At 40.7% G+C, this 14,624-nt stretch overlaps 1 protein-coding gene across 1 annotated transcript in view; it reads right to left on the bottom strand.

Annotated features, from left to right (window-relative positions):
- Nucleotides 1-14,624, bottom strand: part of Rsbn1l (round spermatid basic protein 1 like) — a 58,071-nt gene that overhangs the window by 26,773 nt on the left and 16,674 nt on the right. Inside the window, exons 2-3 of the mRNA XM_052173101.1 lie at nucleotides 10,293-10,409; nucleotides 2,204-2,841 (exon numbers count right to left, since the gene is read on the bottom strand). Coding sequence (XP_052029061.1) covers nucleotides 2,204-2,841; nucleotides 10,293-10,409 — 755 coding nt within the window. The remainder of the gene's footprint in view (nucleotides 1-2,203; nucleotides 2,842-10,292; nucleotides 10,410-14,624) is intronic.

The following is a 14,624-nucleotide window of genomic DNA, read 5'->3' as shown; positions in this document are numbered from 1 at the left end:
CCTATTTTCTATGCTACTATATGCTGCAGAATACACACCAAACATGCTACAGGAACTGGGGGTAGAAACTATATCTTGAACGTATAGTATATTTAATGTAGAAAATGTATCTTGAACATCAACTGAAGGAATAAATCAGAGCAAGGAGAAAAGGAGATGGGGATTAGATTTTGTTCTATTCCTATCAGTGCTCACAACCCTAAAATAAACTACTTCTCTTTAGTGTCTGTCAGCTAATCTCATGTTAGTAGAAAAAGATTAGGAGAAGAGCTCACCGGGATCTGAGACATTACTGTATCTTCCCGTAAACTAGAACATAATCAGTCACCATCTGCCAGAAAACATTTACAAACTAACTCAGGACTGGAGAGATGGCTCAGGGCTTGAGCGCACTGGCTGCTCGTCCAGAGGCTCTGGAGTCATTTCCCAGCACCCACGTGCGCCCACATGGCAGCCCCACAGCAGTCTGCATCTCCAGTCCCAGAGCATCTGATACCCTTACAAGGCTGGCTTTAGATAAGCTCTACATAAACTTTTAAAAGGTGAAAACTCAACTTTGTCTCTGGTTTCTAAAATAATATTCTGTAGAAAAGATTAGGAAATAGAAATTAGCTTAAAATATTGTGGCAGTTTAAATGAAAATGGCTCCCTCTCTCAGGTCCATATCTGAATGTCTCCCAGTCGGTAAGCTGTTTTGGAAGGACTGAGAAGTATGACCTTGTTGGAGAAGGTGTGTCCCTGAGAGATCTCAAGGGCTCAAGCCAGGCCCAGCCTGTGTCCTGCTTGTGGACTGACATACACTATCAGCTACTGCTCTAAGACCATGCCTGCCTGCCGCAACAGGAGCCTGATAGAGCTGTCTCCTGAGAGGCTCTGTCAGTACCTGACAAATACCATTGGACTGAGTACAAGGTCCCCAATGGAGGAGCTAGAGAAAGGACTGAAGGAGCTGAAGGAGTTTGCAGCCCCATAGGAGGAACAACAATATGAACCAACCAGTACCCCCAGAGCTCCCAGGGACTAAACCACCAACCAAAGAGTGCACATGGAGGGACCCGTGGCTCCAGATACATATGTAGCAGAGGATGGCCTTGCTGGGCATCAAAGGCAGGAGAGGCCCTTGGTCCTGGGAAGGCTCGATGCCCAGTGTAGGGGAATGACAGGGCAGGGAAGCGGGAGTGGGTGGGTTAGTGAGCAGGGGGAGAGGGGCTGGGCTAGGGTGTTTTCAGAAGGGAAACCAGGTAAGGGGATAACATTTGAAATGTAAATAAAGAAAATATCTAAAATAAATAAATAAATAATTGTAAGCAAGCCTACAATTAAATATTCTTTATATGTCGCCTTGGTGGTGGTGTCTCTTCACAGCAGTAGAAAGTAACTAAGGCAAATATGCGCTAATATTTTCACATAATTACATACTAAGCAATGATTATATTACCATATTTTTTTTACCAACCAGCACGTATTTAGAACCTGCTTATTTGATGGAACCAGTGCTAAGCATTTACAGGGCATCTGCAGAGAGGATGACTGTAGGTGATTCACTGGTTTAGGGGTGAGGGCTTTTGTTTCTTTTGTTTTGTTGAGACAAGGTCTCTTCTACATAGCTCAGGCTGTCCTCAAACTCACAGAGATCCACCTGCCTCTGCCTCCCAAGTGCTGGGATCAAAGGTGTGTGCTACTATACCTGGTTGATTAATAGATTTGAAAGCAACTATGAAATGGAAAATACCGCGTTAAATTAATTTCACTTAATTCAAGTGAAATCCTTGTCTGAAAGGGGGTGGGAGGACAGAATCTTAAGTATTTCATAAACTGATTTTTAAGTAGAATAAAAAACGAAATTGAAGGCTGGAGCGATGACTCAGCGGTGAAGAGCACTGGCTGCTCTTCCAGAGGACCTGAGTTCAATTCCTAGCACCCAGGAATCTTCACCACTGTCTGAAACTCCACCTCTGACACCTTCACACAGATATACATGTAGGCAAAATGCCAATGCACATAAAAATAATAAGATAATTGCTTTTAAAAAGGAGAAATTGAAATTGAAACTTGTAAATTCACACCAAGAAGTTACTCTCAAGCAGTTTCACTGGACTCTTTCATTTTACCTCATCCTACAGTAAAATGAAGAGGAAAAACACAAGTCTATCCAAAAGGTACAATTAAAAGCTATTTTAAAACAAAACTAAAAGCTTCTTACCTGAGCATGAAAATTGGACATAGTCGTTGTTTCTATATCTTTCTTTCCCAGTATCTCCATTTTCACTGGTGAATTGGGAAAATTATATGAAAAGTAGTCTAAAAAGTCAGGTAAGTAAGTAGCTGCCCCATGAACAATACCCATTACATAGAAAGCTGCAGAGCTTTCATTTTCACTGAACACTAAGCCCACAAATTCTTCTGCAAATCTCTGCATCTCCACGGGAGACAGGCAGGAGAGTTCGTTACTGTAGGCGTGGATGACAGACGCACCTCCGTTAGGTTGGTGCTCGATGTGGAGGAGCTGCCTGAACTCCAAAGTGTCCAGCCTTCTAAGGTGATTCTGAACGCGAGGCTCCTTTAAGGACACGAATGGAAAGTCACTGTTGTCAGGAACGTTTGAACCACAGTTTTTGGTATCCAAATTTTTCCCAATGCAATCCTTTACGTTATCACTTAAGATGCCTTTGGCGTCTTGATCTTCAGCAGACAGCAATCCTGAACAGATGGTCTGAATAGATTTGCTATACATTTTCGGACGCTTCCGTTTTTCATTCTCTTTGTGTTTCTTTTTCTTTTTCTTCTTTACTTTTTTAATTTGTAAGTCTTCTATATTTGTTTTTGGTTTCTCCTTCCCACCTGTTGGGAAAAATTTTTTTTGAAATTCCATATTTTAATTAAAAAAGAAACATGCTTTTAAGAACTGTTCTATAATATAGAAGTTTACTTGTGATGATTATGAAAATTCAAATTCTGAGAATTTGTTTTCTATTCAAACTCTACTTTATCTTTTCTTCCCTCTCACCCATTCTCTGCCTTTACACACACACACACACACACACAGCAGGCTCTGGACTGCTGCTAAGACAGCAGATGCCGAAAGCTCCCTTGAGTGGTGAGTCAGTCAGTCTTGGAAAGGGTAATCTTCAGACTGTGCAGAGCAGAAAGTCAGAAGTAAACATGAGCAGTAGCCTTCAGGTAGTTCACTGACTGATCTTGAAGTTTACTTTATCTGAGGTTTTAAACAAGATCACGATGCCAAGGAGACTAAAAAAGAAGCCAGGCAGTCAGAAGTGTGTACACGCTAACCCCAGTGTCAACAATGCGCAGCACATCAGTCCCTGCACACTCCTCAGGAAGCTGCACGTGCACTGCCCTGAGTCAGACACAGGACAGCAGGCCAAGGTAAGAGCAGCGGGCACCCTACAGCAGGGGACCACATCGCAATCCCTCCTCACACACTAAACTCCAGTGAAGCCCAGGTGCTAGGTAAAGACACGGAGAAAGGAGAAGGCGTGAGAACGGAAGGACATTATGAGGTTATATACTAACGAGGTTCTGTGAACAAAGGAAACAGACGGGGTCCAAAACCCAGAAAATCCAGGAATAAAAGACTCATCTAACCTACACAGGCTACTTAAGAGAACCTCTGTGTACATACAGGCATATACATCGTTTATATAAACACACAATAATGAATATTTTTCTATTTTTCTTATGTAGAAATAAGCGGACTATGAAAATATTATGTATATTGCAAGAAACTGCTGTTTCCTGAGATAAATATGAAAAGGACAATAAAGTAACAGTTCAGAAAAAACTTTCTCTTCTGTCCCTTTGTTTTTGTTGGAGCTTGGGTAGGGGGATGGGGACTGTTTGGTTGAATACTGCTATTTCACCTGCTTGTATGTCTGTGTACCACATGCATGCCTTGGAGACCAGAAAAGGGAGTCACAGATAGTTGTGAGCCTCCACAAGGGTGCTGGGAATGGAGCCAGGTCCTCTGGAAGAGCAGCAGTGCTCTTAACCCTGACTTGCCTCTTGCCTTCAGGAGAGTTTTGCTGTTTTGATTTTTAAAACAAGATGAGCTTGAACTCATGATAATCCCTCTGACTCAGCCTCTAGGGCCATGATGCTGAGGTCCCAGGCCTGAGCCATCACGCTCAGCTTTGTTACTCGATTCCCATAACTTTCCATAAATAAAATTATCCCAACCTGCCTTTTTAAAGGGGGTGGGGAGGACGGTTTTTGAGATGAGCCTCAAACCCAGTATCCAGCTGAAGATAGCCCTGCTAATGTGCACTGCCACTCTGAAAACAACCTTCAAGAGTAGGTCAGGCTCTCTCCTTCCATGTAGGTAATCAGCCAGGCGTAGCAGTTACGCTTTTACTCCCATCACTTGGGGTACAGAGGCAGGTAGATCTCTGAGTTCAAGGACAGCCAGAGCTTGCATGTACACACACACAGCAAAAGAATTTGAGACATGGTCTCTCTCTCTCTCTCTTTCTCTTTCTCTCTCTCTCTCTCTCTCTCTCTCTCTCTCTCTCTCTCTCTCAAGTCATGTAGTTTTACCTTGTGAGCCATCTCACCAGTTCTGTGGATGAATTCGTAACTATGCAACGAAGAACAAAACTAACACTTCTACTGCAAAGGGTAAGTCTATAGAGTCCTAGGAAGTAATGTTCATTCTCTGAAGAGTCTAAATTAATAGTTCTCAACTCCTTTGGGGATCTAATATCAGATGTCCTGCATCTCAGATGTTTCTGCATATCATTATGATTCATAATAGTAGCAAAAATAAGTTATCAAGTAGCAACAAAATAATTTCATGGTTGGAGGTCACCGCAATGTGAAGAATGGGGTGAGCACTCTCCACAGCATGAGGAAAGTGGAGAACTATTGCTCTAATTAGTTCAATGTATTCTACTGAAGTATGTACTTCCAAAACATCAGATCAGATAATTATCAAAAAAACAAAAACTAGGGAATTGGTTGCAATATCTGTCTCAAATAAGAGAAGCATCCCAATCAATTTCCAGCACTATTTAAAACCAGCTTTGTACCTTGCTAGCCCCTGACCTCACGAGGTAGAGGCAGAAGGATCTGGAAATTCGAGGTCATCCATGGCTACATACTGGTATCTACCAAAAACCTAGAACCTGCTTTTAACCTAATATGCTCACTCATGGGGAAAACATCTTTGACATGTGATAAAATTTAAAAATACTAAAATCAAAATGTAATTTTTCTTGTAACTTAATGTTGAGATTTGGTCTTTTGCTATGTATTGTAATGCTAAGTGTGGGCCCCAAGGCCTGGCTACCCCATGTCCACAGATACACCTAAGTGACACATGTGACCTTACCCCCGAGTTATTTCTGAATAAGGTGAATAAGGATGCCTAAGCCTATAGCTGTGCAGAACTGAGATAGATGGGGCTTAGTGTTCCTGGGCTTGGGGTCAAAGGAGACCTGAAGAGAAAGGAGAAGGTAGAAAACAGAGAAAGACACCATGGGGTAGGAGTCAAGAAAGCATGGCTAGGAGGGCTGGCCAACTGGAGTTACGAGCAGCCCAGAGAGAACATAAGTAATAACTCGGGGTTATCAATAGGAAATAGATTTTAATAGCATAGAGAGTAGATATCTGCCCAGCCTTAGTGTTAATAAAGGCTTATTATGAATATAAAGGTCAAGCCAGGCGGTGGTGGCGCACGCCTTTAATCCCAGCACTTGGGAGGCAGATGCAGGTGGATTCTGAGTTCAAGGACAGCTTGGTCTACAGAGTGAGTTCCAGAACAGCCAGTGCTACACAGAGAAACCCTATCTTGAAAAACCAAAAAAATAAATAAATTAATTAATTAATTAAAAAAAAAGAAAGAAAAAAAAGAAAATGAATATAAAGGTCGTGTGTGTGTGTGTGTGTGTGTGTGTGTGTGTGTGTGTGTGTGTGTGTATTTTATCCAGGAACTAAATGATCAAAGTTTGGGTACCAGCCCTGGATTGACAATAAATATTTTCTACAACAACTTAATGAAGTGTGTAAGGTGGCGGGAACATACCCACACATGCAAAAATAGTTGATGGACTTTGATAGAAAAGGATAAGACCACTGAAGTGTTTGTAATGCAGTTGTTCCTTTAAACTACTAAGAACAAGTAACCTGTTCTGTAAGACAATAAAATCTTCTCACATGCATTCCCACATGTAATTATATATAATATACACACATATACATGTGGAGTCACATAAAACTTAATACAATTTTTTACATGTTTTCTTTCTTTTTTAAATCAGGGTCTTGCTATGTACCCCAGGATACCTTAGAACTATCTTGTCCATGCTAGCTTGCCACCATGCTCAGGTTCAACACACACACACACACACACACACACACACACACACACATGCCTACTTTTTAAGATTTATTGATTTGATATATATGAATGAGTGTTTGGCCAGCATTTATGTATGTGCATGCACACATGCCTGGTGGCCAGGGAAGTCAGAATAAGGCACTGGATCCCCTGGGCCTGCGGTACAGCTGGTTGTGAGCTGTCACGCTGGAAACTGTATTAGAATCCTCTAAAAGAGCAGCAAGTGCTGCTATCTACTGAACCATCTCTCTAAACCCTGCTCAATAAAAGTTTTAAGGAAAACTCAAAGGAAATGAGATTCAGGTATTAGCAAGATTTCTATTTTCAAATGTCTGTATGTTACAACTTGTAACATTGTAGAAGAAACCTATAAAGAGAGAAGAAAAGACGGATGCTAAAAAAAAACCTCTCTGCACACTGAGTACTAGGAGTGTCGCCTAGTAAGTGGAGCAGTTTCCTGCTCCACAACAGCAACAAATGACTCCACTCCCTGGCCAAGGCCACACAGTGCTCAACAGATTGGTTTTGCTGGATAATAAAAGCCAAAACAAGGTACTGGCAAAGGCATGGTCACTTTCCCAAATGAATCATGGTTTTACTTGTATAATTACCTGTATACTACATACTGAAGAGGAAGGATAGTTTTGACTTTGTTGCTTTTTAATCCCAAAATTATTCTTTTAAATGGAAGATTCATTTCTCCTCCTGAGTGAATGTGACACTCCTCATTTTTACTTCTATAATCTTCACAGCAGCACAAAGCAGTAACAATCATCACTTACCTCCACTATAGTAATGTTTCCTTCAAATGCCCTGTCATCTAAAGGTTACAAATTAACGTCTAAGCCTACCTCACTCTCCATCTTCATCATTAGTTTCACCCTTACACACATTTCTTCTCTTTTTTTTTTTTTTTTTTTTTTTTTTGGTTTTTTTTGGATTTGGCTTTTTTTTTCGAGACAGGGTTTCTCTGTGTAGCCCTGGCTGTCCTGGAACTCACTCTGTAGACCAGGCTGGCCTCAAACTCAGAGATCTGCCTACCTCTGCCTCCCAGAGTGCTGGGATTACAGGCGTGAGCCACCACCGCCTGCATCTTACACATTTCAAAATGTCTAATTTTTCTATCTACTTCAAAGTTAAGGAAAATATTGTATATTTCTAGAAAACTTTTAATTCAGTAGGATATTTTCATGTATACAGTCTCTAGGAATCTAGGTATCGGTGAAGAACATACGAGCTTAAGTATCGTGAGGCCGCAGACTGTTTCTCTAATAAGTATGTGTCGCTGCACATATAAATAAAGAACAAGATGCTGGGGTGGTGGCACATGCTTTAATCCCAGCACTCGGGAGGCAGAGGCAGGCAGATCTCTGAGTTCGAGGCCAGCCTGGTCTACAGAGTGAGTTCCAGGACAGCCAGGGCTACACAGAGAAACCCTGTCTCGAAAAACCAGAGAGAGAGAGAGAGAGAGAGAGAGAGAGAGAGAGAGAGAGAGAGAGAAGGAAGGAACAAAAGAAGGAAGGAACAAAAGAAAGAGGGAGGAAGGAAGGAAGGAAGGAAGGAAGGAAGGAAGGAAGGAAGGAAGGAAGGAAGGAAGGAAGGAAGGAAAGACGGACAACAACAGCAACAAGACAATGAGCAGACTAAGGCAGCAGGGTCAGCTGAGTAAACAGTGGAGGGAGCATCCCAGCTGAGCTGCCTTCTCCAGTCCTGCCTCGGAGACTTGGAGTCCAGCCTGAAGCACAGCGAAGGCAGAGGGCACACCTGCTGGCGGCGTCAGTGTCTGCACTGCACACCCAGGGCGTGATGGTGCACACCTGAGTTCAGAAGTCCTGAGTTCAGTTCCCAGAACCCACATGGTGGCTCACAGCCTCCTGGAACTCCAGTTACAGGGGATCACACACTTTCTTCTGATCTCTACTCGAGCTAGGCAGAGCCATGGCACACACACATGAATGAAACTGAAACGTTCATACAAACAGAATAAATTAAGACAATTTCTTTTTGAGAAATTGAACAATGAGAACAGCAGCCAGAGATGGAGGCACATGTCCTAGCACTCCAGAGGCAGAGGAGGGAGGGCGGTCTACATGATTTGTAGACCAGCAGAAACTACATATGGAGAGCCTGTCTCAATTTAAAAAAGGAAAAAAGGAAAAAAACTTAAATTAATAAATAAAAGTTTAAAAATAAAAGTTACAAGATCACAGGGGCAAAAGAAACAAAAGGATTGAGAACATCAACCAAGAATCACCTAATTCATGATATATTTCTTTTTTTTTTAATGTTTTAAAGATTTAATTTTTATTTATATGAGTACACAGTAGCTGTCTTCTGGCACACCAGAAGAGGGCCTCAGATCCCATTACAGATGGTTGTGAGCCGCCATGTGGTTGCTGGGAATTGAACTCAGGACCTCTGGAAGAAAGTCAGTTCTCTTAACTGCTGAGCCATCTCTCCAGCCCGATATATTTCTTTTAAGGTGTAAAGAACATTATAGAAAAGAAAATTCTAGGTATGCGGAATTGGCTCAGTGGTTCAGAACATTTGTTGCTCTTACAAAGGACCTAGGTTCAGTTCCCAGCACCCACAGTAAATAATCTGACACCCTCTTCTGATTTCTGAAGGCACACATACTAAAATAAATAAATCTCTGAATGTAAAATTCTGACTTGTAGAAAAGTTTATTATGTAAATAAACAAAAAATATTTATAAATGTGATAAAGGATGAAATGAAAATGAAGAGTCCACATTTACCATAAGTGACATAAACTAGTTGTGTTTCATATCCTCTATTGCAGGTTTTTTCCCCTGAATATAAATGTTATCCACCTCCAACTTTACTCTGAAATAAATCCACGTCAAAGGGTTGATTGCCACTGTTGAGACTAATTTAACAGACTAGCCAATGTCTTCCCAGCTGCCTCGTGAGGACACCATGGGTTCAGTCATTCCTAAGTGAATTTGAGATTGTTTTTATTTCTATTGTAACATAAATTATTTTTATATGATTTATGATGTTACTGCCCAACATACTACACCAAAATTCTTCCTACTCTTTCCCATGTACAAACAGTAACAGAATACAGTTTAACAGAGAAATAAGAAACAAAGAAGATGTTTGGGGAATTTTTTAAACTAGAAAGGATACTCTTTTTTTTTCTTTTTCTTTTTTTTAAGATTTATTATTTATTTTATGTATATGAGTACACTGTTGCTGTGAGCCATCAATGTGGTTGCTGGGAACTGAACTCAGGACATCTGCTTTCTTTATATGTAAGTACACTGTAGCTATCTTCAGACACACCAGAAGAGGGCGTCACATCCCATTACAGTTGGTTGTGAGCCATCATGTGGTTGCTGGGATTTGAACTCAGGAACTTCAGAAGAGCAATCAGTGCTCTTAACCGATAAGCCATCTCTCCAGCCCAAAAGGATACTCTTAAACAAGCAAGAAACAGAATAAAAGGGCGCCCCTTCCAGTTTGGCTCAGATTTAGTGTTACCTCACAGTCCTGCTCTATGGTGAATGGCTATGCTGCGGAATCTGGAAGGAGGGACGTCACCATCCCTACCATGCCAAAATTACTTTAGCCTTTTGTTTCCAATTATATAAATATGGTTAAAGACTAATAATGAACACACCAAATTATATAACTTGTTTTTTAATAACAAGTTATTAAATTTTAATAACTTATTATTTTAAAATGTATGTTTTTGACGCTTAACCATGAAAGTCTTAATAATTCCTTAAATACATATACCAAAGCATGTCACCATGCAGATTACAATTCCCTAACACTGATTTACTCTTCACTTTTACAGCATTCCTATTCTTAGCAAAAATCGGAATCAAATAAAATTTTTTTAACAGCTGGGCTAGTAAGTATACTGAATAGTATACAATGTAGAAAAACGTTCACTGACTGTAACTTACTTTTCAGTAAAATCTTGACATCTCCGTTTTCTTTCTTGATCTCACTCATTACTTTATGCTTCTTTCTCTCTCTCTCTTTTTCTTTGTCCTTCTCTTTAATTTTGTCTTTGATTTTATCTGAAAGACAAAAAATATTTTAAAATGTTATAATCTTTTTTTCCTCCATGAACTTGAATTCAATTTCTAGAGGTATAAAATATATAAGCAAGTTGAGTTTGGTAGTGCACGCCTTTGACTCCAACAGAAAGGAGAGCTGAGGCAGGCAGACCTCAGTGAGCAGGAGGCCAGCCTGGTCTACACAGTGAGTTCCAGGGTACCAGAGGGCAACACGGTGACACAAGGTCTCCAAAAAAATAACCCCCCCCCAAAAAAATCGAAAACAAAATAAACATATCCAAAAACCATGACTGGAGGAAAAAATGCCTTTATTTCTTTCTTGGTTATGCCTCAAAAATTCTACATTTCTTCTTTCATTGAACATACAATATATATCAGGATTTATCATGCACATTTAATTTCAATGATTATTTTTCATCCATTTTATCTCAACCAAAATATAGAATTAATTTCAAATCACATAAAATAATTGATAAGTATTCTGAAAAGTTATAGCTCTAAAGTTAAGCACATTCCTATTGTTAACAAACTTCCAAACCTAAAATTGGTGCAGGATGACATCCTCTGAGACTGCCATCAGAATTAAATGAAGATATAATGGCTATCCGAGGCTGGATACTAAGTTCCCTTACCTTCTACATTTTAAGAACATGACTAACATGGCTAGCTAGTGCTACTGCGATAATAAATCATGGGTCGTAAGAACTCATTGATGGAGCCAGCCCGGCGGTGGCAGCCCCAGCCTTCAATCCCAGCACTCAGGAGAAAGAGGCAGGTGAATCTGACTTTGAGGCCATCTACAGAGTGAGTTCCAAGACGGCCAGGGCTATACAGAGAAACCCTGTGTTGAAAATCAAAAAACAAACAAACAAAAAATCCCACTGATTTATATCCTAAACCCCCACGGTTTTATGAAGTGCTTTCCATCTTATCGTTAGGGTTTGCTCACTCGGCTCCCTATGACTCTAGCCAAGGTAAAGATACACAAACGAAAACAAAGTAATACTGCCCTTGCCTTCAAAAGCTTATTATATTGTTGTTGTTGGTGTTGTTGTTGCTGTTGCTGTTGTTACAAAGCTATAACAGAAGCACACCACCTTGTAAAAGGGACTGTTTGCAATGTATATGGATATTGCAGAATCCCTTAGAAACTTCTCCTTACTTTCTTTTAGTAAGCGGCACCCTAATCCAGGCCATAATCATATGATAACTAAATGATGGTCTCAACAGAAACTAATGCCATCTGCAAATTTGCATTTTTCAGCTGTCATATTAAAGAATAACAAGTAACTGGTGAAATTACTTTTAGTGACATATTTTATTTAACCCAATATATCTAGAACATCATTCTAACATGGTGTTTTTAAATTCCTGAAGTATTTTACATTTACACCTCTCCCTGTCTCTCATCCGTCTGTCTGTCTGTGTGTGGGGAGGGGGTGAGACAGAGAAAGTGGAAGTGGGGTACATATGAGCATGCGCGTGGAGGTCAGAGGACAGCTCAGTTCATTCCTTGAACTTGTTACAGGACTTCCAGAGAGTAAACTCAGGCCATCAAGTTCAAGCAAGAAGTGCCTGGACCTGCCCGGCTGCCTCACAGCACTGAAATGGGAAAACCGGATCCTAACAGCCTCCTTAAATCACATGTAATTCTGTGACATGAAAAGCTGTGATAGCGTGAGCTTGGCTGTCACATGCTCAGAAGACAGAAGGTCAGGGTAGGCCCCGAAGCCTGACAACTAACAAGCCCTAGTCTCGGCTGTGGCCTTTCCATGTAGTCATTTCTCCATCTCCTCATAAGAAAGGGCTTATAATGGAAACAGGACCTTGGCTGGCACTGTTGGTTTCTTTAACACACTGTTCCTGAAAAGACTGGTCCTTTACCAGTTTTAATTAGTTTATCTTCATGACCAAGAATTTAGCCAGTTGTATACAGTGGCTCATGCCTTTAATCCCAGCACATGAAAGGCAAATGCTGATAGATCTCTGTGAGTTTGAGGCCAGCCTGGTCTACAAAATGAGTTCCAGGACAGCCAGCGCTACATAGTGAGGACAACACCCAAAAAAAAGTAGTTTTATCCTTCACAGTCTAACCTACAGCTTAGAATAAACGTCCTCACTTGTCTCTCACCATAACTCTTAGAATGACAGTAAGAATTATTCTATTACAGAACAACACACAATTTGAAAAGTCAAACTTTCCATACGTAGAGTTTTATTTGAAAAGTGTTAAAAGGTATCAAGACAGTTATTGGCAACAATAATAAAAAAAAAATCAGAAGAATAAAACTAGGTGTTCAGAAACAAGCCCGCCTTACAATGGAGAGAAAAGAATCTTTTCAACAGACAGCACTATCCCTGGACAGTCACATTCAAAACAAAGGAGGAACTCCTGAGACTCCTAGAAGACAGCCAAGGACGTACATGGAATCTGTAGGGCGGGGGAGACGCTGCATAAAGGTACAGCGTGCAGAGGAAAAGAACCCATAGGCTCGAGTCACGAACATTCTCCAACAGACACCATCAAGAGAACTGAAGGGAAAAGTATTCAATGTAGACTTACAAGTCAACAAAAACAGTCAGATCTTAAAATGGATCAAAGACTTCCCCATAAAAACTGTACAGAAGACAAATAAGCGTGCAGGCAAAGGTGTGCATCACACTGTCACCAGGCTACAAACCACAGCACGTCACCACATGACTGTAAAACTGGCCAAGCCCCAAAACATTGTCAGCACCATTAAATACCAGTAAGCAAATGAACAGGAACTCTTACTCGTTGCTAGTGGGAATACAAAACACTGCCCTGGAAGCCTGCTTTCTTACTGTACTACACATGCTTTTATAAGATGCAATATATTTCACTGCTTAGTTTTTAGCCAAAGGAGCTAAAAACTTTAGTTTTACACAATAAATACATAAATAGTTACACCAGGTTGACTCATAATTATCCAAAAACAGAAGGAAGAAACCAAGATACTCTTCAGTGGGTGACTGTAAACTCTGCTGCGTCCACAAATCGGCAACCAACAAATTGGGAAAAGATCTTCACCAATCCTACATCAGATAGAAGGCTAATATCCAATATATATAAAGAACTCAAGAAGTTAGACTCCAGAAAACCGAACAACCCTATTAAAAAATGGGGTACAGAGTTAAACAAAGAATTCTCACCTGAAGAACTTCGGATGGCAGAGAAGCATCTTAAAAAATGCTCAACTTCATTAGTCATTAGGGAAATGCAAATCAAAACAACCCTGAGATTTCATCTTACACCAGTCAGAATGGCTAAGATTAAAAATTCAGGAGACAGCAGGTGTTGGAGAGGGTGTGGAGAAAGAGGAACTCTCCTCCACTGCTGGTGGGGTTGCAAATTGGTACAACCACTCTGGAAATCAATCTGGCGGTTCCTCCAAAAACTGGGCACCTCACTTCCAGAAGATCCTGCTATACCACTCCTGGGCATATACCCAGAGGATTCCCCACCATGTAATAAGGATACATGCTCTACTATGTTCATAGCAGCCCTATTTATAATTGCCAGATGCTGGAAAGAACCCAGGTATCCCTCAACAGAAGAGTGGATGCAAAAAATGTGGTATATCTACACAATGGAGTACTATTCAGCCATTAGAAACAATGAATTCATGAAATTCTTAGGCAAATGGATGGAGCTAGAGAACATCATACTAAGTGAGGTAACCCTGACTCAAAAGGTGAATCATGGTATGCACTCACTAATAAGTGGATATTAACCTAGAAAACTGGAATACCCAAAACATAATCCACACATCAAATGAGGTACAAGAAGAAAGGAGGAGTGGCCCCTGGTTCTGGAAAGACTCAGTGAAGCAGTATTCGGCAAAACCAGAACGGGGAAGTGGGAAGGGGTGGGTGGGAGGACAGGGGAAGAGAAGGGGGCTTACGGGACTTTCGGGGAGTGGGAGGCTAGAAAAGGGGAAATCATTTGAAATGTAAATAAATTATATCGAATAAAAAAAAAAAACTCTGCTGCGTCCAAAGAATGTGATATTCTTCAGCATTAAAAGGAGGCTGGAGCTATCAAGCTGTGCAAAGACATAGGAAAATGCACATGGGTGTTACCAACTGAAAGAGAACAGTGCAAAATACCACGTACCATGTAACTTCAACAACACAGCATTCTAGACAAGCCACTGGCAAACCTTAGGATCCAGTAAGAAAATCTGTCCACAA

The sequence above is a fragment of the Apodemus sylvaticus genome, chromosome 2 (genome assembly GCF_947179515.1).
Source record: "Apodemus sylvaticus chromosome 2, mApoSyl1.1, whole genome shotgun sequence".
In the NCBI taxonomy this organism is placed as follows: Eukaryota; Metazoa; Chordata; class Mammalia; order Rodentia; family Muridae; genus Apodemus; species Apodemus sylvaticus.
This window is presented reverse-complemented; position numbering and strand designations above follow the sequence as displayed.